General features: G+C 36.8%; 1 protein-coding gene across 1 annotated transcript in view; it reads left to right on the top strand.

Annotated features, from left to right (window-relative positions):
• Nucleotides 1-17,500, top strand: part of LOC119575919 (transmembrane protein KIAA1109 homolog) — a 70,578-nt gene that overhangs the window by 48,381 nt on the left and 4,697 nt on the right. Inside the window, exons 55-82 of the mRNA XM_037923453.1 lie at nucleotides 59-184; nucleotides 1,407-1,565; nucleotides 1,993-2,092; nucleotides 2,577-2,761; nucleotides 3,078-3,224; nucleotides 3,405-3,666; nucleotides 3,822-4,021; nucleotides 4,479-4,849; nucleotides 5,705-5,830; nucleotides 5,996-6,154; nucleotides 6,620-6,825; nucleotides 8,200-8,353; nucleotides 8,491-8,671; nucleotides 8,869-9,175; nucleotides 10,043-10,172; nucleotides 10,331-10,420; nucleotides 10,996-11,315; nucleotides 11,686-11,908; nucleotides 12,251-12,441; nucleotides 12,597-12,828; nucleotides 13,356-13,513; nucleotides 13,689-13,878; nucleotides 13,989-14,212; nucleotides 14,313-14,582; nucleotides 14,899-15,081; nucleotides 15,225-15,410; nucleotides 16,697-16,830; nucleotides 17,262-17,279. Of these exons, the coding sequence (XP_037779381.1) occupies nucleotides 59-184; nucleotides 1,407-1,565; nucleotides 1,993-2,092; nucleotides 2,577-2,761; nucleotides 3,078-3,224; nucleotides 3,405-3,666; nucleotides 3,822-4,021; nucleotides 4,479-4,849; nucleotides 5,705-5,830; nucleotides 5,996-6,154; nucleotides 6,620-6,825; nucleotides 8,200-8,353; nucleotides 8,491-8,671; nucleotides 8,869-9,175; nucleotides 10,043-10,172; nucleotides 10,331-10,420; nucleotides 10,996-11,315; nucleotides 11,686-11,908; nucleotides 12,251-12,441; nucleotides 12,597-12,828; nucleotides 13,356-13,513; nucleotides 13,689-13,878; nucleotides 13,989-14,212; nucleotides 14,313-14,582; nucleotides 14,899-15,081; nucleotides 15,225-15,410; nucleotides 16,697-16,830; nucleotides 17,262-17,279 (5,232 nt within the window). The remainder of the gene's footprint in view (nucleotides 1-58; nucleotides 185-1,406; nucleotides 1,566-1,992; nucleotides 2,093-2,576; nucleotides 2,762-3,077; nucleotides 3,225-3,404; nucleotides 3,667-3,821; nucleotides 4,022-4,478; nucleotides 4,850-5,704; nucleotides 5,831-5,995; nucleotides 6,155-6,619; nucleotides 6,826-8,199; nucleotides 8,354-8,490; nucleotides 8,672-8,868; nucleotides 9,176-10,042; nucleotides 10,173-10,330; nucleotides 10,421-10,995; nucleotides 11,316-11,685; nucleotides 11,909-12,250; nucleotides 12,442-12,596; nucleotides 12,829-13,355; nucleotides 13,514-13,688; nucleotides 13,879-13,988; nucleotides 14,213-14,312; nucleotides 14,583-14,898; nucleotides 15,082-15,224; nucleotides 15,411-16,696; nucleotides 16,831-17,261; nucleotides 17,280-17,500) is intronic.

The following is a 17,500-nucleotide window of genomic DNA, read 5'->3' as shown; positions in this document are numbered from 1 at the left end:
TCATGAACATGACAGTTATATTTTTAAAAAAATTAAAAGTTGGTAATTTGTGGCACAGGAAGTTAATGAAGTTGTGCAGAAAATGGCTGGAGGAGACAAACCAGTACCTCTATGGACTGAGGAGGGACCAAGCCATGTCACTCAACCTCGACGCTTGCTCTTCACCCTACAGTTGCGACTGAAAGTAAGAAAATATAAAATAAAGTTCTGGAGTCATCCTTATTCTTTTTTTCCTCTTACGAGTTTCTCAGTGTCATTTTAGACAAATCTTGATATGATTGGGGAATTTCTTTTTCCTGTCTGTATTTATGTATCAGGAATTATGCTAAACTGAGGTGCTACCAATTTTTTTTTTCAGAAATTTACTGTAGCTCTTAGTTACCACTGTCTAATTCCAGATCATTTGCTACCAATGTTAAAATTCCAAGAACTTTTGGATAGTGCCTCAATAGATGAAGATTTTTTGAAAGTACTGAAACTGATAGTTGACAGTTATGTTTATTATTAAGTAGTTTTCCAGAAGACACAGAAATTAAAAAAAGGGATTTTTCTCAACATATTCAGTAGATGATATATGGGTTGACAGACGGATGGACAGACAGATGGACGGGTGGATGGAGAGATAGAGAGGTGGATGGATGGATGGATAGATGGATAGATGGATGGATGGATAGATGGATGGATAGATGGATGGATGGATGGATGGATGGATGGTTGGATGAGTAGATGGATGGGTGGATGGATGGATGGATGGGTGGTTGGATGGATGGATGGGTGGATGGATGGATGGATGGATGGGTAGATGGCTGGGTGGATGGATGGGTGGATAGATGGATGGATGGGTGGATGGATGGATGGATGGATGGATGGATGGATGGATGGATGGATGGTTGGATGGATGGGTGGATGGATGGGTGGATGGATGGGTAGATGGATGGGTGGATGGATGGATGGGATGGATGGATGGGTGGATGGATGGATGGATGGATGGATGGATGGATGTATAGATTGTTTGATTGATTGACAGACAGACAGACAGACAGATGGACAGACAGGCAGGCAGGCAGGCAGGCAGGCAGGCAGGCAGGCAGGCAGGCAGGCAGGCAGGCAGGCAGGCAGGCAGGCAGGCAGACAGACAGACAGACAGACAGACAGACAGACAGATAAACAGACAGACAGATAAACAGACAGACACATGGCAGACTGCCACATGGACACAGACAAAAATAAACATGTAGACATACACCAATGCCTAGACACACACACACACACACACACACACACACACACACACACACACACACACACACACACACACACACACACACACATGCGTGCATATAAATATATGTGTTTGCTTGTGTATTTTTGCTGTGTTTACCTACATTAGTTTATTTTTTGCTCAGGGTATCATCATCACAGCCACAACTCCAACTCAGTCTGCGGTGAGGTTAGAAACAGGAGTCGTCGAACTGCAGCTGAGTAACCGAGTGGAGAACATCAGCCGTCCAAGCCATACATTCTCTGATCCATCGCAGCCAATGAAGATTTTTGGAAAGGCTCAGGTCAGTGCTGGGCATACAGAGATTTCTACACTGTTGATACAATTGTATATCTGTCCTACCTGACAAAGACAAACCACTGGAACACCCAGAAGGGCAGTGCTTAACCATGCAACCCACATTTATGTTAGTGGTTGTTACTGGGATTGAGTGGTTTCAATCCTTGTTATTCACCATTATAAAAAAAAACCTCTTGGTTGATATGAGAAAATATCTCTATCATGGCCTTCCAGTATCTTTAAACTTTTAAGTTATTGAAATTGGTTGTCAGGATTAGTTTGATTTATGTATTTGTCATATTCATTAACATATATGTGTATGTATTTTTAATAATATTTTGTGATTTTAGGATGAAGAAAAGAATTTCCCAATTACTTTGTGTCACAAGTTATAGATCATAACCCTTTGCCTAATTTTCACAACTGCTCAGGTGGACATCAATTTAGCTCTGGGCCAACTCCTAAGGAATGACATGTTTGAAGAAGCTGAGCCAGAGTTCCAACAGTTGGCATTCTTCCGCACCAGAATTTGTAAGTGTGTGCTTTTTTGTTTAATTGTTACAGATACACTAAATCGCAAGAGAGATTTCTTTTGAACTATAGAGAAAAAATGTTCTGCATAATTACATGTTGCTTACACTGAGGAAGCATAAAAAAGAAATTATTGAAATTTAGATATATTTTATGATTATTTGTCTCTTCATATACTGCACACCCATACATCCATCCACTCACCCACCCTCAATCACCCACCCATAATATGCATATGATGACCACATACACAAACATTTGCACATGCACGTACACACCTACACACACACCTACCCTACAACAGACCTAACACACACACACACACACACACACACACACACACACACACACACACACACACACACACACACACACACACACACACACACACACACACACACACACACACATACATATACAACCATGTGCACATGCATAAAAAAAAAGCTGGCTTTAAATTGGATATTATTATTGTAAATTACAGATTTAAGGAATGCTCTTTATAATGAGATGATGAGCGTAGGGGACGATGGGGAAGTTGTGCTTATTACCCTCACACGACCCCTAGTGTGTGTTCAGCCTCTTGCTGTGGACAGGGCTGTCCTTGTTTGGCTGAATTACAAGAATGCCTATGAATATTGGAGTGAACAACGAGCTTCTCTTAATAAGGTAATGCCATTGATTTATTGTATGTGTATACTTTATTATATTATATTAGTGTTATTTTATATGACTTAATGTTCTGCTTTTAGAAGATATTTAATTTTGGGTTTATATAGTGCACAATAATTTATATTAATTTCAGCTTTTAATATTTAGATAGCTATAAAATGTGTATCAGTACTTGACAGTTGCAAAGTAGATTGTAGATTGTTATTGCAGAAATGATAAATGTATGTGAACATGAAATATGGAAAATGCTTGTGTTAAGGTAATTCTTTTTTCTATTAACAATGACAAAGAAAAATGTATTTTTTAAAAACAGGAAGTGTTAACAGCTACACAGCAGGTCTTTGAGAAAGTTCCTCAGTTTTCCTCCCTCTCGTCAGCGGCACATATAAAGAACAATGTCTATCTGCAGCTGACAGTAGATGATATTGGTATATGCCTTCCACTCAACCCTTGTCGCACTGTAAGTTTTTAAGGGAGTTCAAGGATGTGGTCAAATATTGAGATATTATTCAAATTCAAGCCCTTTAGTAAATGTGATGCATATAGTGTATGATTACATATCAGTAATTCTTATTTTGTATTAGAGGTTGGTAAAATAAGCATCAATATGCAGTACTGAATAAACTGTTCTGTTATGCAGGTAAGCCATCAGGTTGATTCAACAGAGACACGAGATGCTCTCGTGGTGACACTTGAAAGCACCATCATATCTGCCTGTAACTCTGGCTCTCTGGTATGTAAGGCGCGCTTCAAAGGATTCTGTATGCGGTTTGCACCAGAGTTTGAGACAAGCCTTGACGATTGGAAACCTGATTTCAAGGATCCAACAATCAACTTGTGCACTGTATCTGAGGGTACATATGAAGTGTGCAGCCGTACTGTTGCTGGACACCCAGAAAAAGGTAGAATATTTTCTCCCTTACTAATATATGAGAAAAAGAAAATATATTAATCTGTATACCTCTTAGTATTTATGGCATTTTACATTACTTTTTTGTTTAGATTTTCTTTATAGATTTACTGATATTCCTAAGCATGTTTTTTCTTGTTCCAACAGCAGAGAATGCTAAGTGGCTTCTGAATGTCATGTGGCAGATGGAAGGAGTTGACCTTCATCTAGATGTCAACATTGGGAAGCATTTGAGTGCCTTGGCTCGCACGCTAACCATGTTGACAGGTGCCCCAGACACAGCCATACCCCAGTCTAGTTATGATTCTGATGATGATGATGACCACACTGACCATTCTTCTTCACAGGTTTGGAAAGTTCTTTTATACTTTATGTCATCCCCCATAAAAAGTTATTGTGACAAAGTTGACTACAGATAATACAAAAAAAAAATATTGAGAAAGTGTGTAAGTGTAGATCTGTGATAATATCCTTTCTGATACCATTACAGTAATATATCTGTGAATATCCTCTCTTAACAGATTTTATTTTTCCCTTCTGAGGCCAGCTTTTAATCTTATTTTTATTGCTCTTTTATATGATTTGATATTATTTCAAAACATTTTAAGTTACAAAATTGTGAAGAACAGGAAGCAATTTATGCTTCATGAGAACAGTTATGAAATAAGTAGAATTAATTACTTGTAGAGTAATGTTCATCTTTTTGGATTAGCTTGATATTATTGTAACAATCACAACTTTTCTAGACATGGGTCCTTTCCTCCTTATATACTGTGTCAGCTAATTCTAAACCTGGTATTACAGCAAGAATCAGCTTCAGGAAGAAGACAAATAGCACTTAATGAAAGCCTCCCAGCTTTCATATTTGACCCTAATCTTGATGCCAGACAGCGAGCCAAGCTTCTGGAGATAGAAATGAATGAACAGGCAAAGACTGTCAATGACTTGAAGATGTTAGGTGCTTCAGCCTCTACCATCGAGCAAGAAATGCGACGCCTGCAGGATCTGGAAGCAGTCGTCTTCCATGACTTCCGTCGCGATGTGATCAAGAAGCTACGGAGACAGAGTGTTAAGGCAACCTCAATGAAGGACCGCCTTGGCCTGGGCCCCAAGTCTCATCTCAGGTCCAAGAGCTTCAAGGTGCCCTCACCAACCATAGAAGTTAAGGAACCTGTGTAAGTACATAATGTGTTTTTTTATTTCATTAGATTACTGTTAATTTCAGTTGTAAGAATCGGGATTGGATATGCATAACTACATGGATTTGTAAATGCAAAAAACAATTAGTGAAAATTAAATGTGAATACAGTAATGGTCAGCTTAAAAGTATTCCAGTATATAAGAATATATATTTAAAATGTTTAGGGGTATATTTGAATGAATTGCTTGGACTTGCCACAATTTGTTGTGTTGGGTAGACATTGCAGGATAATTCTAGGGAGCTAATAGGTACCAACAGGGCCCCAGAACTTTGATACCCAGTAAAGTTCTTGATGGTTTTGCTTGATAGTTTTACAGTTGCATATAGCTAAGAATAGGATGTAATGTGATAGATAGAACAATCACTTTGAGTAAAATCATTATGTACTGAAGCCCCCCAAAAAAAACAGTAGCAGAGAAGGGTTATATAACATTACTTTAAGTTACCCAGAACTTAAACAGAAAAAAGCTTTATTTGATAAACGAAAGAATGTAGTATATGTCTGTGTATTGTTCTGTAATTGAACAACAGATTGTCAGGAAAGGAAAAATTCCTACATACATAATGCAGGTATGTATGAAAGTTTATATTAGCAGACTGATACTTTTTCAGAAGACTAATGGATTCTTGCATTTTGCCTATATTTTTGCTGTATTGATTAAAAATCTTTTGTGTGTGTGTGATTTTTTTTTTCTTTTTCACTAAATTGTAGCATTACAGAGATAGTAAATAGTATATGCTAACTATATGGTTGTGCTAACAAGTAATTTTCAGACATAGTTGTCAAGCTTTTTTTTTAAGGATGCTACTCAGGTCTAACTTCCCACAGGCACATTGGAAGTCGAGGGAGCATTGACCAAGCTTCCATTAGTGTAGACAGTTCACCCTGCCACACTGCTTCCACTAATGACCCTGCAGCTCAGAAAGTAAAATTTGTTGAAGGATCGACTATTGGGTAATGTTAATAGATGACTTATGTCTTATAGGTGTACAAGGTTAATCATAAACAAAGAGCATGTTGTATATTGATATGTTTCCTAATGTGTTGTTCTTCAGTCTCCAAGCTATTTTACCTTGGCTGGAACTAATGGGTTAGAATGTATTGATATCTCATTCGCAGGCGGCACTTGTCATTCACAAGTGGCTCATCAGACTCTTACCCCACGGATGAAATTGACAACTCCGATGTGTTCCTGTCAACACCAGGGCATGGCAGAACCCCAACACCTACAAATGTGTCTGATACAGAAACAGAAACTATCACTATCACTAATTTCAGGTATATGTTTATTTCAATTTCTATATCCAATTTTATATACTGTACTGAGTATAAAGTGTTTTGTTAATCCTGTACATTGTATACATATCATACTTGTTGATTATGATGATAAAAAGTGGAATGTTTGTTAAGAGATTTTAGATATGGTTCCATTTGCTGTAATCAACATAATAGTAATATCCATTATTATATGCTATATTGTGATTTGATTGGTCAATAAAAACCTCACTTGCTGTCTCACTACTTCTTCGAGTGTCTGATTTTCTCCCTCTGTCACTCTCCCCGTTTCCCATTCTCCCTCTCTCTTTCTCTCCTGTTCTTCTCTTCTTCTCTCTTTCTCTCCTTTGCTCTCTGTCTCTCCTTCCCCTCCTTCCCTCCTTCCCTCCTTCTATCCTTCTCTCCTTTCCTTTTCTCCTTCCTGCATTCTTCCTATTTCATTAAAGTAATGGGAGGTATTTTCCACAGCAGCAGTGACAATGTAGGCAGCATGGAGAGCAAGAGCTGTGGAGGTCTTAGTGCGTTGGTGACCATGCTGGACCAGGAAGGAGGACAGACTGCGGGAGAAGCTGGTGAAGGGAGAGGCATCACCCATGACGAGGGGGGTGGCACTGGCAGCACTCCGGGAACTGGTACAGCACCCTTGTCTGGTCATTCAAGCAGTCACAGCTCAGGTAACAGTCATCTTTATAGATCAGAACAAATGTTGACAAAAACATTTTCAAGAAAAGAATTCTAATGAGCTTGGAGCTACATTCAAGAATCTTTTGAGAAACAATAGAAGGATATTAACCCTGAAACTGCTGTATGCCTCTTAAGTGGTTAAGCATCTGATGCACAATGCCTCTTAAAAGCATTATTTTCATATGATGCTCTCAAATGCCCAAATTGAAAACATCCCATTTTTTCATGTTGGGTATAATGGCTATCAGCATTATTTAGACTTTCATCATTTGTAGTTAGTCAGTCTTTCCCTAGATCTGATCATGAAAACATGGACTGTTTTTCTGTACATGATGGTCTCACTGCTGAATATACTCAAAACAGGCACTATGCAGTTTATGGGTGAAGGACTTCTATTAAACTTTTTGGAATTGGCATACTAAACGGCAAATCTTTCATAGGAAAGTTGGATTTTAGAGGAGATTAGCAATCCTAAGATGACAAAATAATGTTACCTAGATTAAGCTATGTATGTGTAATTTTCATAAAGCATTTACACTATGTTGTTGTTCAGTAGGATAGCATTCTTTTTCTGATCTTTCACACTATCATTCTTGAAAGAATATTTGATATTTTACTGCAACATATTTAATGCAAATAGGTCATGTCAGTTCCTTGTAGTCAGTGTTTGTTTATGGTCGTCATCTTTCTTTTTCAAAGCTGGTGTTCCCTCGTTTTTTTTGTGTTGAATCAGCAAAAATTTTCATATCAACTTTTTATTACTTTATCAAATCTTTATTTTAACCCAATCGCCACGTTTGGCAAGAATACATGCCATGCCCACTGTATCACAGGTTTATTTATTGTATTCACACATAGATGGCTCTACAAGTGCTTAGTCATCAAGGGGTCACTTATTAGTCCTACCTTTCTCACCTGTTTACCCTTTTCCTTGACTTTTGGAAAGGATCTTTTGCATTATTTCATTGTCTTAAATGTTAACAAGATTTTAATAATACTTTAATAATCATAACATCAATAACAATAATAACAGTATTGATGTCAATTGTATTCAAAGGAAAAACGCATTTTCCCGCCAATTCAAGGAATGGGGAAATCAAGATCAGTCAGTAGGGCCTACTGATAGACTCCTTGGAGGCTGAGCACATGTGGAGCCATCTGTATGTAACAAAATTCACAAAAACCTACAAGGGACAGAACATAAATCCGGGGTGATTGGGTTAAAATTGCATAAAACTTAGTGATATGAACTCTTTCTATTTTTATCCATGAGAATAAATGAAAATTCATAGTTAAAGTAGCAGAATCAACTTTGGCAGATCATTGTAACAGATTGCCTTATGTATCTTTCTTTTATGATACAGGCCCTATTACTCCAGGGGGACTAGGATCAAGTAGTTCAGGCACTGTTAAACCACAGGACCCAAGTATAGACCTGGAGTTGGATGTGAGGGTATGCATTAGCTCTGGAATGTGCAATCTTTATACACGTTGCATCTCAAGAGAAGAGGAAAAAAGGTTAGTTGAGCATCGGTTTTCCTGGATTAGAAAAGAATATTAATAAATTCTTTTTGTTATTGACTTTTTAAGAAATTATGGTTTTTGTTGATTAGATAAAAAATAATGATATAAAAATTGTCCATTCATTAATCCAGAATGAAAAAAGAAAGAAGTTTTTCTGGTGGTATATCTGAAGCTCCAGGAAGTCCTGGATCAGTTCGCAAAAAGAATGAAGGTCGACCCAATATCTCCTCAAACAAACTACGTGCTCCTCCTCCGCCATCACTTTCAGTATCAGCTGACACAGTGTTCTACATTCCTGGACTGGATGTGAAGGTAAACTATGCACCTTATCACTTATGAATAGTCTCCACCACTGTATGTTTAATATCATGAAGATCGGATGAGTTCCTTGAAATAATTTGATATATACTTTGTTTATATCTGTTTTGATTTTTGAGTTGAATTATAAATGTAGTAGTAAAGATTTTGTAATATTATTCTGCTAGCATATTCAAAGTAACCTTTTGCAGGTACATTATGAGTCACACAACATTCATGAAGAGACACCAGTAGGAAGTGGTGGAGGCCTCAGTGAAGGTGCAGGGTGGTCACCAGCTGGAGTAGCAGGTTGTGGTGGGAGCCAGGGTGGAAGTACATCAAGGAAGAGTGCTGTTGGGGCAAGTGGCATGAAGAGAGCTTCTCTCTTTACATGGCTTACCTTACAGAGTATACAAAGAGAGACAACAGTGAGCCCAAACATTTTAGAATTTTTGGAGCTAGCTCTGGAGCCATTACCTTTACCTGAACCTCAGCACAAATCACCTGTTGCATCTCAAGGTAAAGTTCTTTGTCCCCATTTTTTTCTGTGCTTTCTTGTTGTAGTGGATGATTCACCTTATGGTTTTATGTTCTGAAGTTGTGCAGTCCTAGACAAATTTATTATTAACCCTGTCAGTTAATATCTGCCTTTCCCTGTACCAAACTCAAGTGATGTAGAAAACTGATATTTAATCCAATGCCACCAGGAAATTGTAATCTTCACTTTGGTTTTGTTTTATGAAGTGTTTGCACACATAGATAGACCCACAGGTGCTCAGCCACCAAGGAGTCAATAAATAAACCTTGTAACCTCATCTGAGTTCTCTTTTCATTGAATTTTTGGATTTTTTTTTATTAATGGTATCAAGATTGATGCTGATATCTTCATTATAGACATTATGATTATTTTAATGTTATTATCATTTTTAATAGCAAAATCAAATAAAGATAATGTTTCCAAAAGTCAAGGAAAAGGGTGAACAGATAAGGTAGTAGTATTAGTTATTGACTTCTTGTTGACTAAGCAGCTGTGGAGCCATCTGTGTGTAAAGACAATAAAGTAAACTCATGGTGGGTACTGTGCATATACCTGTATGCCATCCCTGGCATAACTTAATTTAGTCAAGTTCCTGCAAAAGATTTTACATCTGTCTATGTAGTTTCAAGTTGCAAGTGTAAAGCAAAAGGAAAGAAAAATAAAAAAGTAATATTATCATTCTCAAAATCTTTGCTATTACTGCTGTTATATATATCTCTAATTTGATTTAATTTCTTTTGTTATCATTTTGTTCATTACATTTAGTATGCTGTAAAATCAAGCAAAATGTTAAATAAATTTGTCATACTTGAAAATCATGCAATTACACAAACTTTTTCACTTAACAGAACCTGAGCCAGTGTACAATGTAGAAGTGGAGGCAACTACAGCTGGTGGAGGTGGAGGTGTTCCGTATGTTTATGCTTCATTTCCTGTAGATGTGGTTGTTTACTTCCACATGCAGCCATCAACAATCAGGTTAGTACAATATTTGCTTTTAAAATGTATTGTTTTTTCTGTCAAGTAATGCATGTAATTTGGCATTATGTTTCCTTTGTCATACATTATTTAGTTATATAAATGATTTGAATGGCTTGAAAGGAAAACTTTGTGTTAATGACAGCTTCTCTTTTCAGATTTTCTTGTCAACCTGTATCCCGTGTGGAATGTCTTCTGCAGCTTCCATCCCTGAACTTAGTGTTTTCTTCAAAGAGAGCTGAGGATGGGTAAGGAATGAAGAGTACTTAGAGGGGCACCATTTCACTTTGCAATAAATAGGGGAATTATCTTTGGTTTATATTGATAGCTTTCAGTTTACCAAGCTGAAATTAGCAGCATCTTGATATTATGACCAATCAACTTTTTCTGGAAGATTGTCAATCCCATGATTTATGCTCTAGACTATGGTTGTTGAGGGGTACTTCACAGTTTATGGTCTAAATAATGATGGTCAATACATACTTTATGTTCATCTGCATGAGGAGCTACAGCCTTCCAAAGTTCGCTAAAAACTATTTTTTCATACTTGAGGAAATAAAGACTATGGGAATGAAATTACATAGCTATCAATGCTTAAAGAGATTAAAGTGCCCTATCACCTTTTAGTTAAGAAAATAAACTAATTTTAGTGGAATTGTCTATTTTAAGGTAAGATTAATGTACTCCAATCTTGTTTGAAGGTATTGCTAAAACAAGAAATTTTTATAGATTATCACAATAGTAAGTTCAGTTAATATTAATTAGTATAGTTTGCATCTGCTTTAAAATGAATTGATTCTAGAATACTTTCTCTTATAAACAGCACAATGACTGGTTTGGATAGCAAACTGCAAGCAACCATCGGGGGGCTGAGCGTCACAGGAGTCCTGGAAGACTTTTCCCTTTATGTCTTCCACCCTTATGGAGGGAAGCAGCGTGGGGCGACTGGTGCTCCCTATCTGGCGACGTCTCCCCTGGCTGCTCTCACTGACAGTGAACGAAAGGACTCCCTCAGTGTCATGGTGGAATTTGTCAAGTTCCACATTTCAAGATCACGCAAGATAAATTTCAAGCCAGAGACAAATACCAAATTGAAATCTGCAAATACTGTTGATTCTGCCAAGGCCATTATCAGATTTTCTAGTAGGATATTTAATAATTTTTTATTATTAGTTTATGATTTTCCTAGAAGGTTGTCTTCATAGGTGTCTGTATATTAATTTGTTTTTCCACTATGTCTAATAAAGATTGCATAAAGAAAAGGGGCAAAGAATTTTCTGCATTATTCAAATGAATAGAATATCATTAATTGCCTTTATGTTAAAAAGTAATTAATTAATAGGGAGCAGGAGCAATAAATTAATTGGAAGATGTATTCTAAATATAAATTAACTCAAAGAAGATACCCTACACATAAAATTCAGTTGGTATGCACTAAAGGATATTTGATAATGAAAAACATATTCTTCCTTTATTGTATTTCTGATGTTTTTTTTTTTTTTCATGTCATCAGCAATCATAGATATTGGGGCAGCGCACTTCAAATATGACATGCGGAGGCTGACAGAGATCCTGGCCTTCCCAAGAGCATGGTACAGGAGGTCTATTGTAAGGAGGTTATTTCTTGGAGATTTTACTGGAGGTGCAGTCTCAAGTGAGTGGGACGAGACAAGTCCAGCTCCAGCAACGGACTCTCCAGGAAACCACAATGTTCCCCCAAAGCGCCACTCCTCCAGGTTGGTTGCAGTTTGGGAGGGAATCTGTCGGATGAGGCAGACTCAGTCAGATAGTGAGCCTTCACATTGTGTTATAAGTGACAGATTATTTTAGATTTATCATTGTTGTGTATTGAAGCTATCAGATGGGCTATACAAAACATATATTGAATAGATGATCACTTAACTTTTGTTCAGTTTGCTTTTTTTTTTGTTTTTTTGTTTTTAGGTTAATTGTGTTTGTAGCTTATTTTAGATGACAACATCAGAGTATTAGTGTGCTGTTACTAGTTCTTCATTTTCTATTTTTAATAATCAGATAATCGTGTTTGTATTTCTAGTTAATAAAAGTCTTTACCACAGCTCGGCTGAGGGTACTGATCTGAACCGTCGAGATAATGGTAGCATAAGCAGTGGCAGTGGAGGAAGCCAACAGACACCTACCACCTCAAGCCAGCCACATGGTACTGCTGGGGCTGGCAGTCGGGCCAGGGACAAGCTAAGGCTCAATTTTGATTCTGATATTAACATTAGAAAAAGCCCAAAATTGTCGGGTAAGTTTGCTTTAGAACTTTAAAGAGGAAAAGAATGTTAAATTTCTAAATATGATAATTTTGCCTTGACAAATTGAGATGTGGATAAGTAAAGGAATTATCCTATAGTATATTCTTAGTGTCAGGATGTTGATTTGCTCTCTTCTCCACAACAGCAGGAAAGAAAGAAGGAATAAATGACAAGGAAAATGACATAAGCAACGGGACTGTTCCTGGAGAAGCCACGGATAGCAAAGCTGAAACCAGATCAGGAGAGGACACAGAAGCCACAGGGACAACGCAAGGGATGAACAAGTCTGGCTCCTGGGAGACTCTGGTTCTCTTTGCTGTAAATTTCACAAGGCTGGGAGTACAGATGAATATGGGGAATGTCATGGGAAATGTCGTGTGAGTATAATCTGGCCTTTGCTCTTTCTCCTCTTCTCACTCCCTCCTTTTTCTCTCTCTCTCTCTCTCTCCACTTTTTTCTCTCTTCCTTTTTTCTTATGTTTTCTTTTTCTTTTTCCTGTTTCTCAATTTTTCTCTTTTTTGCTTCATTTTCTCTGCTTCACCTTATCTCTCTTTCTCTTTCTTGTTTTCTTTTTGTATTTTCTTCTTGTTTTCAATTTACTTTTCTTTTCTTTCTTTTCATAAGTTCTCTTTTTTCTCATTTCTTTCCTTTCTCTCTTTTTGTTCTTTCATTCTTTCCTTCCTTTTTATTAGTGCCTTTATTTTTTTTAACTTTCCATTTTGTCTGGCTTCCCTTTTCTTTGTTTTTTCTTTTGTTTCCTTTCTTTCTATTATTTCCGTTCTTTCTTTCCTTCTTACTTACTTTCTTTCCCTGTCTTTTCTATCCATCTTTCCTTTTTTTTATACTTTTTTTCTTCTCCTTTCCTTTCCTTGCTTTTTAATTGTTCTCATGTTTTCACTTCCAGATGGACAACCAAAGACTTCAAGGCAGATGGAAGACTCTCCATAGGCAGCACTGGGCACAAGAACATGTACATAGGTCTTGGTCTTGGTGGCTCGGCCTTGGATGCCAAGGGTGGAATAGTTGGTGGCATTATTGAACTCTCAGAAATCAATATGTACTGTGAGTATCATTTTCTTATATACATGGTTTGTCAGGTTTTTGAGGGATGTTGTAGCAAATATTTGTTTATGGAAAGTATTATATTTCTGACTTTACCTTGTTTGATAGAAATTATGGACCTTATGTGAGATTATGTATGAGTTGGTATTCATCAGTTATGTATTTATGTTACCAGTAAAAATAAGGGAAGATCCAGGTATGGAGCCAGACCACACCATCGGAGTAAAGCTGTTTGCATCACAGTCCCGTCTGGATTATATGGGCACCAGTGTGCTGATGGGGCGAGTGTCATCCTTTGGGGTCACATTGCGGGATGAGTGGAAGCTGAAGCAATGTGCTGAGGGGGATGAGGATACAACTCGAAGGTAAAGAATGGTTTAGTCTTGATATCATATTCCAAGAAAGTGAAGTGAATTGTATTCCATATTATAGTGCAGACATGTTTGTTAAGCAGACTTACTCTTTTCTTCAACAGAGGGGCAACCATATTCATCCTTGGAGACTTGGAATGGGATCAGCTGCAATTGATCATCAGTAAATCTACCACAGCTGACTTGCTGAAGATGCATCATAAACTGGACGAATTCTTTTCACAGCAGTTCAAGTCAAGCAAACGTGTCTTTTCGTCTCTCCAACCAACAAGACACAAGTCTTCAGTCAAGCACAGGCATAAGGATGGGAACCGCAAAATGGCTAATGGTGAGTAGAAGGCATTAGAGTGAGAGATTGTTTTCCATATTTACTATATTTTGTATATGGCCAGTGAAACACATTCTGGAACTGTTTTCCTTTCTTACAGTTCTTGGAATGCCAAGTGGTCAGGATGCACGTCATCATAGACACTGGCAGGGAGTCCTACACAGAGTGTCTGGGCTGAGACTGACTACTCTGCCACTGCCTTTGCCAGACTCAGGCACTGTCCTGGGAGGGTCTTTGGAGCTGCATGGAAAAACCATATCCCTTGCTTGCTTCCATGGGTTAAATTTCAAGAGCAAATCATGGGCTTTGTTCAGCCTTCAGGAACCATATATCAACTTTACCTCCGAAGTTCAAGAAGTGCCTGGAGACCGTAAGTTTTCTACTAAATGTATACTGAATAGTTACAGATCATGTAAGTGAATGGTGATAATGGACATACATTTAAAAATTAGTTTTCCTATGTATTTTCCTAACCATTATGGCCAAACCATTAAAGTAGTACTTTCTCATTTCATTATGTATAAGGAGGTGACAGTGAAGAGAATGAAATAACCAACTATTTTTTTTTTCTTTCTTTTAATCATTCTTTCCTTTTAACATTACATCAATCTCATTGACTTTTAAATAAATTTATGTTTATGTGGGATATTGTCTCTCATCAGTAATGACACTATTGTCATTTACAGCACCACGTGATACACACATTGTACAGAACCTGACATTCAGTTTAGGAGTCATGGAGCAGACTCATGCTCAGCATGTCTCCATGGCAACAGTTTGTCGCATAACTAGGAATATGGTGTTCCCTCCTCAATTCCGCACAATACAGGAATGGTTCCACTATGCATTCTGTACATCTGAACTAGACAGTAAGTAACAATTTATAGTTTAAATCTTTTTGTAATGTATTTTAACTAATATAGTTCATACTTTAAAAGAAATGTCTAGGTGATGATTTTTTTATATATTATAACATATTATATTACATTTCTTTTATTTTTATTCCCTGCAGATGTGGACCGTTTCCCATCTCTTGACCGAAGTGATAGTTTACCATCCTCTTCAGCTGAGGGAAAACGAGCATCCACACGACTCCAAGATCACAACCACTCTTCAGAGACTGTGTTTGCTTTACCATCAATGCAGATTCATCTCACAACCAAACACTTACAGACAGCTACCACACCAGACTTTATGGGTAAATACAGGAAGTTTGATTTTTAACCCAATCACCCCAGATTTATGTTCTGTCCCTTGTAGGTTTTTGTGAATTTTGTTACATACAGATGGCTCCACATGTGCTCAGCCTCCAAGGAGTCTATCAGTAGGCCCTACTGACCGTTCTTGATTTCGCCATTCCTTGAATTGGCGGGAAAATGCGTTTTTCCTTTTAATACAATTGATATCAATACGGGTTATTACGTTTTGATGCTATGTTATTAAAGTATTATTAAAATCTTGTTAACATTTAAGACAATGAAATAATGCAAAAGATCCTTTCCAAAAGCCCAAAGGAAAAAGGGGTAAACAGGTGAGAAAGGTAGGACTAATAAGTGACCCCTTGATGACTAAGCACTTGTAGAGCCATCTATGTGTGAATACAATAAATAAACCTGTGTTACAGTGGGCATGGCATGTATTCTTGCCAAACGTGGCGATTGGGTTAACAAATTAGAGAGGTCCCAAACTCTACATTATAGGAATTTCTAAAACAATTTTTGATAACAGTTCATTGAGGTTGTGAATTGAAGTTCAATAGCAGCATGCTGATTTTTTTTTCTTTGCGAGATGGCAGCTTTTTTTATGAGGTTACAGATAACCAGATTTTATTCTGTGATGTCCCCTGCTACTTTTTACAAAGTGTTAACCAGTTGGATCTGAGTGCCTTATGGCTTAGAGATGGGCCAAAGTCCAGGCATTAGGCTTATTTGATAGGGGACTCTCCTGGATGTGTGGCTTATAGGCCTGGCCTGCATGAGCGATCATACATTATCAAGACCCCTTGCTTTATCTTTGCAATGTTATTATCTCTTTTTGAGCAGCTTTTCTTACTTTAATGCCTATTTCCAAGGTTTATGTATGTAATTTGATATGCTGTATCAAGATTAATAAACAAAAGAATAATAAATAAAGGCATTTGTGTAATAAATATTACTGAAGGCAGAAAAATAAAAAACAATACTTTTGAAACTTCTCATAAGGAAGTCACTAGGGACTTCCAAGGCTATTTATTACTTCATAATTAGTTGCATTCTTGAAAAAAGAAAAGTTAACATGTCTTAAATGAATTTTGATTCTCAACAAATTACTGCTGTATGAACCAATACAAATAGTTTGTTGAAAAAGTTTCCCCTTAGTTTGGAGTTTGGAATCCGTCTCTTTATCATATCTGATAAATAAAGGAAACAATTGAGAATTTCCTTGAACAAAGACTGAAAGTATTTCCAATGAAAGCAGGTACAATTAATGTCTCCCATTTTGCAGATGAAAAGCCCAAGGTGGAGTGTTCTCTTGTGACTGAATTCCAGGACCACATTTTTGTTGCTGTTGATGCTGAGAATTTCTTCTTTTTACATGATCTCATTTCATCATATGTTAAGGACACTAAAGAGAAAATGGTAAGTTGCACCGTAGCCGTATGTATAACAATGAAATGGTATACTAATGTTATATATGTATATTTGTTATTATTTTTATCACTATTAATTTTGTCATGCTTGTATAAAGTTATATGATCTTTAACATTGTTCTTTAAGTAAGAAAGCATTTCCATATAGTTTGCATTTGTTCAGATATGCAAACATATCAATTAAGAGTTAATAAATAGCTAAATGATATATTTTTTTGGCATAGTTAATTTTTTTTTTTTTACATATTTTGTACTTTGTGAAAGAATATTTTCATTTTTGTGGTATTCTTTAACATGTTAACTATCAACAGATTTTGTTGCAATTTGTGCTTTACCCTGAATGAGATATTTTTCCTTTTTTGCATGTTTTAAAATTTGATGTAATTGACAAATTTCACATATCTTTGCGGCATCATTCAGGCAAGGAAAACTAAAGTGGTGAGTTTTCTTTGATAAGTATTATTTTACTACAAGCAATGTGTTTTTTAAATATTGTGGGTATGTTTATATTGTGGGTGTTGGTGTTTGTGTGTTGTGTATACTTGTTAACTTAGCACACAAATAATTGTTAAAAAACAAACCAAAAAAACATTAGTGTTCAATTAATGTGCTTTTCATTACAATGTACTTGTGTTCTGTCATTTTTGTTTTTGTATATT

Source organism: Penaeus monodon, chromosome 8 (genome assembly GCF_015228065.2).
Source record: "Penaeus monodon isolate SGIC_2016 chromosome 8, NSTDA_Pmon_1, whole genome shotgun sequence".
In the NCBI taxonomy this organism is placed as follows: Eukaryota; Metazoa; Arthropoda; class Malacostraca; order Decapoda; family Penaeidae; genus Penaeus; species Penaeus monodon.
Note: the sequence above shows the minus strand (reverse complement) of the source record. Positions and strands in the feature narration are given on the sequence as shown.